The following is a 17718-nucleotide window of genomic DNA, read 5'->3' as shown; positions in this document are numbered from 1 at the left end:
CTGAAAATGTTTCAACTCTAAATCTTAAGAGTCAGAATAAGGTCTGACGATCTGATCACACACAAAAACACAGAGACCACTGGTGGTGTAAATCTCTACTTTCAAAAGGCCACACAAAACTCAAAGAGTCAGTTAAGGGCTGACAATGTGAGCCCTAACAATACCAAAACTCAAAGACCACTGATTGACTGAATATCTGGACTTCCAAGAGGGCTCTGCCTCCTTTAAAAAGCCAGTCCAGCAATCAGCAGCAGATGAGTGGCAGCTTCACAGCTGTAAGCTGTTTGGCTCAAACAAGCTGGAGTCTCCATTCGTGGTAACAACCAGTACTCCAAAAATAATCCATTACACACATGAATAATACTTGGCACACAAATGAGACAAGTCGTCCTTTCCATGAAGCTTAAAACAATCGTGGTATAACCTCTACATGCTATTTTCTAGGGCTCGCATATTGAGGTGACCTACTCGAGCTTCTTTGTTACCTCCTTATAAATATATGAAGTAAACAAAAAGAGAAATGACTGTTACCTCCTCGCCCCCTTTCCCTAAGGCTCCCATACTCCAGTGGGCCCTGCTTTCTCACACTCTGTAGCTCTGTCATCAACAAAAAAAAAAACACTGTCAGACCCAATGGCTTATTTGAAAAGCATACTGGCCCACTTCTGTGCCTGGTTTATCTGTTTATTCCAACCTACGTCCCTCTCCCTCCTGTGAAACCCCCTGGATGAAACAAGCCCATGTGTCCGACTTTGTTCAAGTGGGAATTCAGCTCTGGTTTTTTTAAGTTAGTGCATTACACACCCACGGGTTGCACTGTACTTGCTAACTGGAGATCTGACTCTTTAAAACTATAGCTCTATACACCAATCAGTCTGTGTCGTATGAGAAGTAGCCTAATGCAATGCCTATGAGGGAAGGTGGTGAGGTGGCTGATGTACATTAGGTCAGCAAACATCGCAGCGTAGCGCAAGCACTTGAATGCGCCTTCATTAATCACAGACTCCCCGTTGTTTGTGACAGCGACACATTTAGAGCACGGCATGCACTAGTTTACTGTACAGAAGCCCTCTCCTTGTTTGGAAGCATGCTGAGGTCGTATTATGACGCCATTAGGCTATTATACATCTATGATCGTTTCATGCATAGGGATGGGAATTGATACAATTTTTACGATTCCGATTCCATTATCGATATTGTTTAACGATTCGATTCTTTATCGATTCTCTTATCGATTCTAATTTCGGGGAAAAGAAGAACAAACATTTTGATTGGCATCAAGTTTGTTTAATCAGAAGTCAAAACCTTACAAACTCACAACGAGGTCAAAAGAGGCCCAAAGTCTCAACGTTAACTGTGGCATTAAGTTTTACTGAAACATTTTTCTAATAGAAATAAAAAATATTGGCATATTTTGGCATATAGGTCGTTGTTCTGCCTTTGGCAATGTCCCCAAACATCTTCCTGTGAGGGCCACATAACTTTTCCCTTCTCTGATGAGAGGCCGGGGTCAGTTTGGAACAGAAAAAGTGTGACGATTGCAGGAGTGCGTAAATGTAAAAAAATTATTGTTTTTCAGAAAGCCACAATCAAATAACCCTCTGTGGATTCTTCATGGAGCAAAAGTAAATATAATAAAAATAATAATATAATATAATAATAATAAATAATAATAGCACTATTAATTAAATAGATAATAACCAAATAACCCTCTCTGAGTTATTCACTGAAAAAGGTCAGGAAATAAATAACAATACTGAGGGAGAAAAAAAACAAAACAAAAAAAATTCAAAATGCTTTCTGGAATTGTTCAGGGGGCCGGACCAAATATGGAGCCGCGGGCCGTAGTTTGGGGACCCCTGTTTTTATTTAACAGTATATTGAAATGCATGCCTTTTACTTTTTATGGTGCTTTCCCGCTCAAGTGGTGGCGCCCTTGCGCTCCCTCACGCAAAGAAGAACGCGCTCACGTGAAGAGAGCGCGCTTACACGCGAAGAAGAAGAAATGCGCATCCAAGCGAGTGAGCGAGTTAGTGAGAAAGGGAAACACTGCCACGAGCCTAGGTTCTTTGTTAATGTTTGTAAAATATCTACAGAGCCAACGCCTGTATGTATCATCTTCTGTGTTGTTGTATGTTTCCACTCGCGATCAGACACTTAAATCCAGTTGTGTAGTGGTTTAAACGATGTGCTAATGCTAGCGAACGCATGCTAACTGTTTGTTATTACTGTGTTAGCAACTAATCAACGCTGATTTACATTGATGCAAACCTGTTTGTTATTGGGGACGAAATTGATTTGTTTCATTTCTATTTTTAGTTTCAAGTGATGGTTGAATAAAGTCAGCAAATTATACCATCGTCTTCTGCATCGTCATTTGGGAGTTTAGCTAGCTGTATAGCCAGGACTGAGCCTTAGCGTCTCGGTGAGGACGTGAAGTGAAGACACACTTGAGCATTCGAACCTACGTGCTGTCATTGTTATGTTTACGGCGGCAATGCTCGTGCTAAACTATCGTAACCTTTCATTTTCACCCTTTTTCTTGGTGAAGTGTAGCCAAACTTTGGAGCGAGTGATTCTTGGCGCCATGCTAGTTTGATGCGTCTGGACAACAAGACACGTCACGACGCAATATGCGTCTTTTGGGATCGTTAAAGGGATCGTTAAGGCTTTTTCATTATGATGTCGAGGCCTCGAAACACTCGGAACCGGTTCCGAATTGGAATCGGATTTCGATTCCCATCCCTATTCATGCATTTAAAAAAATAAATAGATAATTAAAATATAAATGTTAATGCGATTTAAAAAAACAAACAAAAACAAAAAACAAAAGGAACTTGTGCACTGTTGAACGCGGTAACTGTCTTGCAGCAGTGTGAATCGACTTAGTAGGCGAACAAGCAAAGGCTTGTGAAAAATGATCGATATTTTACTCAGATGTTTCTGGTTACCAGCTCCTCCCTTTTAACCGGCACTGTCCTCGTTTCAATAAATTCTTGTGCCATGGACGAATTAAAGAACATGATGGTGGATCTCTTCCCATACTTAGTTCTGATTATATCTCAATAAACCAGGATACACGTGTGCGTTTTCTTGCGTAGCCATTTTATAGGAGTTCGGTTTCCATCAATACAGTATCCAAAACACACAATTTTAATGTGGATAAAAAGATAGGTTTGCCATCGATCAATACAGTATCTGAAATAGAGGACTTTATTGTGAATTCAAACTTTAACAAACACAGATTAAAATTAAGGCTGTCAAATGATTAAAATTTTTAATCAAGTTAATTACAGCTTAAAAATTAATTATTCGTAATTAATCGCAATTCAAACCATCTATAAAATATGCCATATTTTTCTGTAAATTAGTGTTGGAATGGAAAGATAAGACACGAGACGGACCTAAACATTCAACATACGGTACATAAGTACTGTATTTGTTTATCATAACAATAAATACACAAGATGGCATTAACATTATTAACATTCTGTTAAAGCGATCCATGGATAGAAAGACTTGTAGTTCTTAAAAGATAAATGTTAGTACAAGTTATAGAAACTTTATATCAAAACCCCTCTTTCGTTTTCATAAAATTTGTAAAATTTTCAATCAAAAAATAAACTAGTAGCCCACCATTGTTGATGACAATAATTACACAATGCTCATGGGTGCTGAAGCCCATAAAATCAGTCGCACCCAAGCGCCAGCAGAGGGCGAAAAAACTCCCCAAAAAACAAGTAACAAGAGGACATTGCACTGTGCTGTCATTTTAATCTGTTTGAGCGGGGCATGTGCGTTAATTGCGGCAAATATTTTAACGTGATGAATTTAAAAAATCAATTACCGTCCGTTAACGTGATAATTTTGACAGCCCTAATTAAAATCAAATCTAGTTAAGAAAGCTCATCAACTGCCTGTACAAAATTTGTTTTAAATTGTAAAGATACTTTATGGGCACCGGGTGTATTCTTATGGTTACCAAGACAACAAAAGCCAGTAGGCTACAGTATGCTTCTTATTCGATGAGACTGCAGGCTAAAAAAATATCTTACTGTACATGCTTTTTTTGTGCTTCAGTCATCTTATATAAGGATATAAAGTACAGCCCTGTATGCGATTACGAACAATACTGTCATTATATCAGCACATTATATGAACTGCAGTAAAAGTACTGTAATGTTGCTTTGTTTTACTCAATTTCTCTGCATAATTATGCAATGCTGACTACCCCCTCTTGTTGGAATATCATTACAATAAATCACATTTCTTGTTCACTAATGGCATAACACACGCAGAGTGTTTGGAACATATCAATCAGCTATCGGACCAGCCAGCTCCTTCATCATCAGGACCACTTGCAGCCTTCCAGCGTTCGCCATCCATCCTCACTTGGCTGCAGCGCAAGCTGACAACGTGCTCAGCAATCAGATCTATATAGGTGGTGTCTAGGTATTTCACTTAGTAGCGCACAAAAATATACTAATATTTCCCATTACCTTGCGATGAAGATATAGTAAATACTGTAGCTAGTCTTACTGTTAGATATATTAATGTATGCTATACACTATGTAGATATATATTTCGATTTATTCACTTGAAAATATATATCTGTTCATTTCACATTGTTGCATATAATCATTCTCTCTTCTCATAACTGTGTTTATCTACAGTACTGCTTGGTACAAGGACTTCTGCTTCCATTGTTTTGTCTTGGTAGGGGCGGCACTATGCTGCCTGTTTTTTTTCCACTTTTAATGTAGACGGCAGATATAAGCTGTATGATTTCTAAGGTCGAGGCAGAATCTGTCACGGCCAATCGGCTTTTAATTACTCTTTCCTTAATAAATGTATATGTCTTAAGTGATTATTGCTTTCTTTTGTTCCTGAATTGTATGTCGTCAAAGAAAATCAACTTTTTTCCTACATGCAAAATTGTGCTGTTTTCGTAGCCACCCGAGGCAAAGTGTCTGGAGGTCAGAATATGTATTTTCACTGCAAAAATGATCAAAAATTATCATAATAGCGCAAAGTGCCTCATTTTGCCCATTAAACCCCAAAATTAGGTTTCAGCTGACAACGAGGATTTCACCCCGACTCTTTGAGGCAGCATGGCCGAAAATATGGGAGTGGCACGTGTTGCCTGGAAGTTCGACGGTGTATTTTCGTCAAACTAGTGCGTGGAAAAGCCCATGATTAATCGTGCATTATAAAATTAACAGTGTCAAAGAAAATTTGAGTTGACGCCGTTTTAAAGCATTAAATTGACAGCTTTAGTAATTGTAAATCATCAATATATTTCATCAGTGTTGGGAAAATTAATTTTCTACATGAAATAGTTAAAAAGTCGGTTCACAAATTTTCAAATGAACTAGTTAACCCGTGTTACATGCATCTTCGGTATACAAAACTGCTGTACAGGCAACGTGAGAAGGACAGACTCCACTCCAGCCATGGGTCAATCAAGCAAGGCGATACCATCCGCTGAGTGTGTTATCTGAATAGGGATGGGAATTGATAGGATTTTTACGATTCCTATTCCATTATCGATTTTGCCTAACGATTGTTTTTTTTTTATCGATTCTCTTGTTGATTCTAATTTGGGGAAAAAGAACAAACATTTTGATTAGGAATGTCCCGATCCAGGTTTTGCACTTCCGATCCGATACCGATATTGTTTTGCACTTCCGATCCGATACGATACTGACCGATACCGGCCTATCTGAGCATGTGTTAAAGTTTAAAGTTATTTAGCCTCCTTACTTAGTTGTCATACTCATGTTGAAAAAGGTTTTAGTACTCTTGATAACAACTAGCCAGCTGAATTAGGTGAGTTTGAAGAACACACAACGGTTGGTAACAAGAAACTGACCTGTTTATTCAGTGACAAACACAAAACATTATAAATAACAAACAGAAAGGGCATAGTCAGTCGATAAAACGTGCAAATAATATTGTAAACTGTCTTCAAAAAGCAAAACACAAAAACAACTTCAGTGGAAAATCCCACAAACCCCTCAAGCTATTAGATGCTTTTAATGTTTCATGCATTAGTTACAAGAATTGTATAAAGAGCCTCTCAGGTTTAAATAAACGACTATTTCAGTATAAAGTTAACATTTTAAAACAGTAAATAAAATACTCAAGTCCCCATTCTGTATCAGCAGCTTTAAACTACATTCAATTCATTTAATTTTGCGAATCAACTGTTAAAGTTGTTAAAATTGCTCCCGTTATTCCATAATTTCCCTTCTGTCTACTTTCGACATGTGAAAGTTTTAAAACTGATTTGAAGATAGATTCAAGTCATGATTTTGCCGATTTAGGAGTATTTTAGATAAAAAGTTAATTAGGTTCGTTTGGAAGATTCACAACAGCCTACTAGGGAAGTCTCCTGCTTTAAGATGGCGGCTGTTTACTAACGCAACTAGTTTTCAATACTTCAATGTTACTAACGCCGTCGAGTCTGTCATTTTGCATCTAGTTCTATGTACATATGATATCTATTATCTACAGTAAAACGATGTTGACGTAGTTTGTAGCGGCTGTCAGCAGCAGTCAGGTATTCTTGTGTTTTTTATCCAGAGTTGAGCTACAGCCGTGAGTTGAGCATTGGCATTACCCGGGTCTATGACAAGCATGATGTTTACTCTCGGGACGCAATGCGGTCCGTTTCTCATTGCGTCCCGAAGACAGCGCTGTGTATTAGTTCCGCTTTACTTGACATATTTCAATAATCGGAATTTGGATGTTTGTGAATCGTTCTTGAATCTTCCACGGCCGAATCGCTCAAGGATGTAATGACGGCTGGGCATGTTTTACCGTGGTTCTAAGTGTTGGATGGTGCGTCTTTACTCACGAGCAGTGTTGGGCGTAACGCCGTTATAAATAACGCCGTTACATAACGGCATTATTTTTTCAGTAACGGGGTGATCTAACTAATTACTTTTTCCGCCGTTACAGTTACTGACGGTCAAAAGCGGTGCGTTACTTACTCTGAATAAATTGAAGAAACTACCAGCCGTGTCGAGTCGACTCTCTGCTCTGTTGATTTGTCATCCAAGACTTGGGGCGCGTTCAGGTTCTAGAATAGCGCATGTACTTTTGACTCCAAGCTGTTTGTCCCTGCTCATTCACTTAGACAATGCTTTCCAAAGTTTGGTAACGTTTCTGTGTTTGCTACACCTGATGCTAGCCTCGTTCCCATCTCCCACTGCTTCCGCTTCCATCTTGAGGACGGCAGATGCTTTGAAGGTGACGTGAATTGTCGGGAAACGAGCCTACCTGAATGCCGCCCCTCGAGAGATGCGATGGAAGTGATTGTGATTGGCTGAGGGTTAGTCATGTGTCGTGGTAAGCCAGTCAGAGCCGGGGATTTCACAAGCAAACCGGAACAGCGCGTGCGGCAAACACACACACGCAAAACAGATGCACAGGGTCGGGATGGCAGAGCATTCAGAAGAAAAACTGTCCTTTAAGAGGTGGAGATATAGACACTATTTCAAGTTTGTCGAAATTAAAGGAAAGAACCTTCATGTAATGTGTAATTTATGTCCCGGGGCAAAGCTTTTGTCGACATCTGTGGTAAGCAATTCAAATCTGCTGAAGCACCTAACAAGTTAACTACCTGTCTGTTCTTCTCTATTCCACGCACTCGAATACTGCTCAGAAAATTTCAAATTCTTTGACATACAACAAGTTCTTTTTAAAGTAACGGAAATAGTTACTTTCCCTGGTAACTAGTTACTTTTACTATAGAGTAATTCAGTTACTAACTCAGTTACTTTTTGGAAGAAGTAGTGAGTAGTGTAACTAATTACTTTTTTAAAGTAACGTGCCCAACACTGCTCACGAGAGACAATGGCTCGTCATCCAAAATGAATTCTTCGGCAATGACTCTTGTTATTCCCTGGGCTTTGGGACTGTCGAGTGCCAGTTTGTCACGCATAGCAAAAGTTTCTGCCAGTGTTAGTTGCGTAGGACCTTTCTTTTTGTCTTCGGTTTTCTTAACATACTCCTCATATTGTTTTTGGTGGTATTTCGCTAAATGCTTGATTAGGTTGGTTGTATTAAAACTTCTTACAGCTCTACCACCACGCTTGACTTTATTGTGGCATATGTTGCACTCTGCCTCTTCGTCTTTGTCGTCCTTTAAGGTGAAATGATCCCACACAGCTGACATTTTTACCCATAAGTCTCTCGGTAAATTGGGAGACGGTAAAGTAAATGTAGTGTGTTGAAGGTGTACCGTAAAATGCAGACCGGATTTTAGGGAAACCGAAGCAAAAACTGGAATGGATTTTGTAAATCGGTGCGCTGGAAAACCCGGACCTGACTTTTAAAAAAAACTGGATCGGAAGTCTGGAACGGAATTTTTCCGTGTTGGCCGATCCGATAACGATGCGCATTTTTTTGCCCATATCGGTGTCCGATCCAATCCAAATATCGGATCGGGACATCTCTAATTTTGATTGTCATCTAGTTTGTTTAATCAGAAGTCACAACCTTACAAACTCACTACGAGGTCAAAAGAGGCCCAAAGCCTCGATGTTAACTGTGGCAATATGTAACTGCGGCAAATAGACAAGAATGTGTAACATTTTACTGAAACATTTTTCCAATAGAAATAAAAAATCCTTCTTAAAAGGACATATGAGCTGATAGCACTCAAAAAATAATAATAAAAAAAGATAAATACTGTCAAATGAAACAGAACAGTGCGTAGTGCAAATGTGCAAAATTAACAATTCTTTTGCAGAAAAATATCTGTTTGCTGTCTGCTTTTTCATACGTGATCTTTCTGGACTTATGGTTTCTCCAGCATTGGAGAACACACTCTCAGATGGGGTGGAGAAAGCCTGCACACACAGAAAGTGTTCAGCTACGGCAGAGTATCTCTTTTGTTGTCCCTAATATTAACAAGTTTATAATTAGGTTGGTGTGATTACATAAGGACGGTTGGATCTCATACAATATAAGAGGAATTTTAGCACAATCCTCCGTTAACTTGGATTTGTTAACTTCCTAGTCATAGTTGGGGTACTCTATGGAAAGGCCTTTTGATACTGAGTAGAATAAAAGTGGTTTGGGACCAACGGAACCATCCTTTCTCGAAATACAGGTGAAAATACGCTGATTGGCAGTTGTCGTCAGGTGCATTTGGGGAAGTAATTTGGAACATCCACTTCCGTTAGTCGTAGCAACACAAAAATACCACCATCGGATGCGGAGGCATATATTTAAGTGTGAAATCGGTAGTCAGATTGGCCCTACGACCCACCAAATTTAAATTATTCAGAAAAAAACAGTGATTGGTGGACTGCCGACGTAAATGAGTATTAAAATTGCTAATAAAATCGTTTAGGATTATTTTAGATGCATATACCGTATTGGCCCGAATATAAGACGGCCCTGATTATAAGACGACCCCCTCTTTTTCAAGACTCAAGTTTGAAAAAAGACTTTTTGAACACCACATTATTTTTTGTACAGAAAATAATTACAGTACATCCGAAACAAATTATTATAACAATATATTTGAGAGAAAAAGCATGTTATTTTGCCTCATTCAAATCTTAATATCTGAACATTAAAATATGTAAACTAAAGTGCAATCACATTCGTAATGGTTTTTGGTTTTTGAAATGTAAATAAACCAATCTATTGTGATAAAAAAACAAAATTGCAATAACTGCATTAACCATCAAAGTGAAGTCTAACTGTAACTGTAGTCTTGAAACAAATCTGAATAAGGAAAAACATTTCAATAAAATAATGCAAACTGCTTAAACTTGAGAGTAGCTGAGATCTGTCATGACAGAACATCGCTTCAATGATATCTGACGCCCTGTAGTGTCGTGAATGGGTATAACGTCTAGACCGCGAATATAAGACGACCCCCTCTTTTGTAGTCTAATTTCAATGCAAAAAACACCGTCTTATATTCGGGCAAATACTGTATGTTATATTTTTCTTATAGAGTATTCGACGAGGAATACGATAGACCCATTAATAGACTTTAATGGAAAAATCACCATTTCTTTAAGCAGTCTCATGAATAATGACCTGGCCTGTGAAAATCATTGCAAAAGCACTAGGCGATGGCTCTTTAGATTATAATTGGTGAGTGGTCACTTTTTGTATAGTCACGTAGTATTACTTGCTGAATTGAGTGTGTGTAACATGCGTAAATTGCGTGACGTAACTCGTGCTGGTTGGAATCTAAAAGAAATTTGTTAGATAAACTGCCAAATGGTTCCATGGAATCAAAACGCATGGAACTGGTTCTCTATAGGAACTGGTTCTCGATTCCCATCCCTATACCTGAATGTGCTCTGTTAACACTGATGTTAATAAATAACCCACTTCCCAGAGCATAGATACAATGGTCTCGAGTAAAAATGGAATACATAAAAAAAAAAAAATACATAAGAACAGTCCAGTCTCCTTTAATTTTACAGATTATCATGACCTAGATGACTGAGACGCAAAGGAGAAAAGAGAAGTTGAAATCTTGGTTCCGATAGAGGACCGATACTTCAATTTGGGAGTGTTTTGGGTTTTTGGGTCAGGGACATTAGGCAAACATTGCATTGGGTGGGGGTTTTGAGGCTTTCTCTTCACATTCATGTGGTAAAATATTGCATGGCGGTGATCTACAGTAGCTCAGCACAGTGCCTTCAGCCAATGTATGCGAGAGTGTCAAAACACCTCTATGTATGATGCATTGCAGTAAAGTAAAGTAGCCTGCAGTGTTTTGTTGGTATCTCTCTGGATGACTTCATTGAGACAGAATTATTTATTTAACAGATCCCTTCACGCCACCTGCATCTTCCTGGCCTTCAAACTAGACAGATGATTTCTGCTTATTTGTTCTTTTTAAAAAAAATCCTTTTGCTGTTCTTGTTCAGCCTTGGGCAAAAGGAAATATGTTGTTGAAACAAGTATGCTTCCCTGCAGGTTTTTATGGTTTTGTTTGTTTTTTTGATGGGTTACATCTCCAAATTTTAATGACACATTTTCCTTAAGTCTGTTTTGTTGCCGTTTGTTTCCAGGTCAGTCAAGCAACGGGTCCGTGGGTGAGGTGTCCATACAAGTGAACCTCATCTCTCACCCTGGCACCGGAGAGCACAAAGTCAGCGTGAAGGGTGAGCATTGGATCCGTCGTTATTTCTATTCAAATGTATTCCTACTTCCTAGCCTCAGGCAACACTGGAGATGATTGTGCTGCCGGGGCAAGGAAAATGAATAAGCAGCAGTTGACTGTGCTAGTGGTTCTATTTAGAAACAAATATACTGTATTACCTCAAATGGTAGCCAGGGAAGGACATTTGGCAACTCAAGTGCAGGCACCAGGGAAGAATTATAAAGGGTAGCCATTCAAAAGTGTGCTATGCATTAGAGCCAGGTGATAAGCTAGATACGAAGTAGGGCTGGGCGATATCGCCTTTTGTACGTATCGCGGTAAACTGAGCAGATTTACCTCGATAACGATAAATGACGATAAATTTGCCCAAGCCGACTGTTATATCATTTGAAAATCTGAATCAATGCATGAAAAAAAAATTAACTGTTTCTTATTGATTAATTACCAGCTTTCAATTTAACAATTGTACATGCAGTCTAAACATTAAGTATCTACAAAATTCTTGTAAACAATAATTCAAGAATTCAAGTCCTGTATTAACATTTATAACGACTTGTATGACTTGAACAATGTATATTATAAAAATCAATACGACGACTGTGCAAACATGTCATTGTAACACAACACCGTTTCGACAAGGTTAGAACCGCTATCTGACTCCATCACGTTCATTTGTAGCGTTAACCGCTAGCGTTAGCCGCTAGCGTTAGCCTGTGGTCTGGCTACCAGTAGAAAGCACTGAAAGCACCCTCTCCAGAAATCGTGAGAACCAGGGACGACAGCGGGTGAAAGCCCGTCTGTATGCTGCCAAGAGTCTACTTAATGTCGGGTGAAAGTTTGGCGAAGCTCCCTTAAGCCCGACTCCATCATGTTTGCTTGTAACGTTAGCCGCTAGCGTTAGCCTACCGGGCTTCTGTTTGAGTTCCTGATAACCACGTGACTTCATACGTAAGCACACTGACTGCTTTCTTAAAGGGGAATGAACATAGCCGAGCAATACAGAGTCAATGTGGGATGAAAAGACTTTCTTGTTTTATTAAATTACCGAATTTACCGACGTGGTCAAAATTACGTCGGTCATCGTGAAGAATTTCGGTAACGGTAAATTTTCGGTATACCGCCCGACTGTAATACGAAGGATCAAAATTTAAAAATATTTTTAAAAAACAAGAGAGTAGTTCATTTTATTAACATACGAATGTTTAAAAACAAGGAATGGAAATATTTTTAAAAAACAAATAAATAAAATTACCCAACGAAACAGATGAAGTATCAAACAACAGTGAACCAGCTTAAAGTCTTGAATAATTTAGCAGGTATGCTAGTCCCCAAATTGCTCACTCAGGAAAAGTGAAGATGCTGTAAATGGATATATTGCAATTTGATGCTACATTCTTTATTAACTCATTCACTCCCAGCCATTTTCACCAGAGCAAGACCCTTCGTTCCCGGCCGTTTTTTCCGGATTTTGACTGATTTTTCAAGGCCCACAGAAAATTCTGTTCCATTGCTATATAAACATGAAACCCACCAAAAGAAAGATTAGACTCTCTTCTTTCAGCAGAAAAAAAATTAAGTTCATATCTTTTTCCATTCTTTAGAAAGCAGCATTAGAAAATAGCTTAGTTTGAGCAATTTTCCAATTTCTGATGAAAAAACTGAGAAAATGAGCTTTTTGTAAACGCATACATTTCAAACATAAGTTTGACTTTAACACGGCTATTTTTTGCTTCAGTGACATCCCAAACATCTGAATAATGTTTTCCTTTTACAAAATAACATGAACAACCAGCCAAATAGAGCTTTTGATAGCAAAGTAGCAATTTATTCACACATGACTACTGAGAGATGACGGTTTGTCGCCGAGATGACGCCGTTGTCGCCGTTGTCGCCACGTCAGCCATGTAAACTTTTCCCTCATCGTTGTCTGTCTCACAAAGATGGATTATTTTTGCGTTTCTGCGGGGTCTGCTTGGCGAGCTGCATTACTGAGGGTCTCACTCGTTTTGCGCAGTCGTCCAACGCCTGGCCTTCCAGGCGTCCTCTCGTTGTTTTGGCCGGTCGGAGCGCCGCCTGGCATCGTGCCGCCAGCGCTCAGACCATGCTGCCCGGCCGTTCACTGCTTTTGAATCGGGTTGCCTGGTCTTGCAAAATGCGCTACTGGCCTCCAGTGGCCAGTTTTATTGCTTTAAAATGGATTTGGAGTGTTGTTCTTTGTTTCTCAGATACAGTGGGAGGTATATATGCGTCTTATTAAAAAAAAAAAAAGCAAAAGACGTATAAATACGTTTTTGGGACAGTGAAGCATTTAAAAATAGAATGTATTTATACGTTTCCGGGAGCAAATGAGTTAATATTATTGGTCGCTTTGGTCCAATGGCTAGTTAGTAGGGTGGAGTGGTAGTACTGTCCATGTTCAAATTTAACAGCTTTTGTGTTTTGCCTATTCTTAAAGACAATGAGTTACAATATACTTTGCTGAACCTCCTCATACCAATTCTCCTTTCGTCATGTAGCGAACCAGCTGTGGCAACAAACAAACCCACAATTAAAGGGAAAGGAAAAGACCTGCAGATTGGTGCTAGCAAGTTGGCGATGTTCATCTTTCTAAGCGACACACTGTTTACAGAGTAACTAAAACCTTGTCTAAAATGCCTCTTTGCTTTGCACAGTTTTGTGCTGGTCTTGATTTAGACAATGTGGATGCAAATAAAAGTAAATAAATAAAAAAGGGGGCCCTTCATGTGAATAGTCCATGCACAATTTACACAACACAACAGTTTGTTTTTCTTGAGGACATATGGTATTGTCGGTTAAAATCTAACTCTGTTAGATAGCTAATTAGCTGATCACTAATTGCATCATTTGTGGTACAGTAAACACAAGTAGTTGTGCAGAAAATCACAGGCATGATGTGGCTGGGATTCCTTTAAATAGTAGTCCAATCACTTATAATTAAGGGTCAATCTCAGGGGGTGGACGACTTGCAATCACTTGCTGCCCTGCGTCTTACTGTGCTGTTTCTTTCAAACGGGCAATTTTTTTGTTTTGTTGTTATTTTTTTTTATCTTCCAGTATCACTCACTTCAGCAACATAAGCACTATTACGACATGTTCATAGCCTTACAATTATCTTTATTGCCAAGACAGTGTGGTGTGCCATTAGCCTGTTATTACACCACACAACATAAGAGGCTGAGTACTGCTTTTTGCCTTACTCTTCTATCATCAGCCCTTTTTTTAGTGTTCACTCTCAGCCGCAACATCAAAAGTAGAGTCACATTCGGAGTGCTTTACGGTCTGTCCCAGACACTGTAACAATCAGTCATGTCTGTCCCCATGCTGCCAAGCAAATAAAGTAGTTCAAACAGTTTTTTAAAATCCTGTTTTTGTTCTTTGTTCATAAAAGGTACTTTGAACTCTCATGTTAAAGGTCAGTTCGAATAGGTTTTCATTTTAAAATAAATCTCCCACTTAATCAGCTATGTGAATTTTGGTAGGCATGTCTATCATGAGTAGACTCAAAAGGAACCCACACCTTTTCCCTGCTTTCATTACATATCACGGTGTCATTTGCGAACATCATGGGGATTACATGTCCATGGGAATTACAGTCTAACCTCATCTGACAGCCTTCCCACCAGTATTGCATAGAGAAATATGCTCAGACCTGATCCATTATGCAGCTTCACCTCCACCTTAAACTCCTTTGCTGCGACGAGAGCACACCTGAACATTGTTCTGCTGCCCTTATACATGTCCTATACTATTCTTAACTTCTCTGCCACCCCAGACTTCCTCATACATTACCACAGTTCTTTACTAGGTAACGTGTCAAAATCTTTCTCTGGATCTTCAGACACAATGGAGCTCACTCTGACTTCCCCTGTTATCAAGATGAATAAGTGTCAACTTTTGTAAGAAAGCACAAAGTTTCTGTGCAATAACCTTGCTTCTGACTTTACAATTTCCATCAAACAGTTTACCCGCTGAGCACTACCTTTTAACACAATGTTCATCTCCATTCACAGCTTGAATTCAGCCTTACTGCTTGTGTTTCAGTGGTCGGTGTGAACAACCTCCAGTGGCAGACTACTGCTATGTTCCGGCCGTTCGTCGAGGTCAATGCAGTTGGTCCACACCTCGCTGACAAGAAGCGCAAGTTCAGCACCAAGACCAAGAACAACAACTGGTCACCAAAGTACAATGAAACATTCCAATAGTAAGTAACGACAGCATAAATAGATAATTTTTTTTTTTTTTTTTTTTAAATAGCCTTTTGCACACCAGTTATGATTTGAAATGTCATCTTTTGAGTTGAAGTTTGATTATTATTAAAGCAAACTTAACCAATCCGAGAACCCGATGCAGTCAAGCTGAACAAAGATCTCCTATCGCGTGTTTTTGGCTTGCGGGACTCCAGAGGCAGCTGATGGGTACCGGCTGGCCAAGCGGAACATTGCTCATGCGGTCGCGGAGGCAAAAACCTGGACATGGGAGGAGTTCGGTGAGGCCATGGAGAACGACTTTCGAACGACTTCAAAGAAATTCTGTTCCACCATGCGGCGTCTCGGGGGGGAAAGCAGTGCACCACCAACACTGTGTATACAGGGTGACCCAAAAAAAAATTTACACTCAGTTGACTGCTTGTTTAAAAGCCATTGAAACATATCTAAATAGGTTGTCATGGTTAAGTGAGACATTAAGGTCACTCAATGCAGCTGGTAATCTCTCGTCTCTACAATTCCTGTGCTTCTGCTGAAAATGAAGAAAACTTTAGCTGTACCTGAATTGCTGCGTGCCGGTCTGACACCTACTGAGATTGCAGCAAATCTGAGAATATCCAGATGTGCAGTCTACAAAGTTAAAAAGAAGCTGAAAGATACTGGAACAGCCTCACGAAAACCTGGGTCTGGAAGTGAAGATCTGTGCGGACCAAAAAGTTGATTGACAAGGTGATATGTGGCCACCCCAGAGTCCAGATCTCAATCCCCTGGATTATAGCATATTGGCAACTGTGTAGGACAGTGCCTGTAAGAAGCCACAAACTTCTGTGGCAGCCTTGGAGAGGTCCATTGTTAGATCTTGGGAAAAGATGACAGCATCCTACATAAAGAAGACCTGTCAAGCGTTCCGCAGGCGCCTGGAGGCTGTTGTGACACTTAAGGGAGGACACATTAAAAAATAGAGTGTACTGTACATGTTCTTTACAATAATGTATAATTTGTGATTCAATTCCAATTCTAAGATGAATAAACATGGCATTTAAGTTGTATTATGGCAGTGTAAACTTTTTTTGGGGTCACCCTGTAGTGTGGATGGAGCGCTGCTGACCTCGACCTGGGATGTTGTAAGTCGGTGGGCCGAATACTTTGAAGACCTCTTCAACTCCACCGACAGAGATCCCGAGTTTCTAAAGGCCCTGGATGTTGTGGGGTTGTCTTGGTTGACACGCCTCTGCAACATCGCGTGGACATCGGGGACAGTGCCTCGGGATTGGCAGACTGGGGTGGTGGGTCCTCACTTTAAAAAGGGGGACCGGAGGGTGTGTTCCAATTATAGGGGGATCACACTCCTCTGACTGCCTAGGAAGGTCTACTAAGGGGTACTGGAGAGGAGGGTCCGTCTGGAAGTCGAATCTTGGATTCAGGAGAAGCAATGTGGTTTTCGTCCGGGCCGTGGAACAGTGGATCAGCTCTATACCCTCAGCAGGATTCTCGGGGTGTCATGGGAATTCGCCCAACCAGTCTACATGTGTTTTGTGGACTTGGAGAAGGCGTTCGACCTTGTCCCCCGGAGAGTCCTGTGGGGGGTGCTCCGGGAGTATGGGGTATCGGAATCCCTGATGCTGGGGTTCCGGTCCTTGTATGATCGTTGTCAGAGTTTGGTCTGTGTAGCTGGTTGTAAGTCAGATTCATTTCCAGTGAGGGTTGGACTCTGCCAAGGCTGCCCTATGTCACCGGTTCTGTTCATAACTTTTATGCACAGAATATCTTGGCGCAGCCGAGGCGTTGAGGGGGTCCGGTTTGGTGGCCTCAATATTGCATCTCTGCTTTTTGCAGATGATGTAGTGTTGTTGGCTTCATCAAGCAGTGACCTTCAACTCTCACTTGAATGGTTCGCAGCCGAGTGTGAAGCAGTCGGGATGAGAATCAGCAACTCCAAATCCGAGACCATGGTCCTCAGTCGGGAAACGGTGGAATGCCCTCTCCGGGTCAGGGATGAGGTCCTTCCCCAAGTGGAGGAGTTCAAGTATCTCGGGGTCTTGTTCACGAGTGACGGAAAATTGGAACGGGAGATCGACAGGCGGATCGGTGCCGCATCTGCAGTGATGCGGACTCTGCACCGGTCCATCATGGTGAAGAAGGAGCTGAGCCAAAAGGCGACGCTCTCTGTTTACAGGTCGATCTACGTTCCTACCCTCACCTATGGTCACGAGCTGTGGGTCGTGACCGAAAGAACAAGATCCCGGATACAAGCAGCCAAAATTTGTTTCCTCCGTAGGGTGTCCTGGCTCTCTTAGAGATAGGGTGAGAAGCTTGGTCATCCGGGAAGGGTTCGGAGTAGAGCTG

General features: G+C 40.4%; 1 protein-coding gene across 3 annotated transcripts in view; it reads left to right on the top strand.

Annotated features, from left to right (window-relative positions):
- Positions 1–17718, top strand: part of LOC130919528 (protein unc-13 homolog C) — a 291333-nt gene that overhangs the window by 260261 nt on the left and 13354 nt on the right. For all 3 annotated transcript variants that reach the window (XM_057842330.1, XM_057842337.1, XM_057842322.1), the window contains 2 exons: positions 11055–11147; positions 15209–15368. In XM_057842330.1, the coding sequence (XP_057698313.1) occupies positions 11055–11147; positions 15209–15368 (253 nt within the window). The remainder of the gene's footprint in view (positions 1–11054; positions 11148–15208; positions 15369–17718) is intronic.

The sequence above is a fragment of the Corythoichthys intestinalis genome, chromosome 1 (genome assembly GCF_030265065.1).
Source record: "Corythoichthys intestinalis isolate RoL2023-P3 chromosome 1, ASM3026506v1, whole genome shotgun sequence".
Lineage (NCBI taxonomy): Eukaryota > Metazoa > Chordata > Actinopteri > Syngnathiformes > Syngnathidae > Corythoichthys > Corythoichthys intestinalis.
This window is presented reverse-complemented; position numbering and strand designations above follow the sequence as displayed.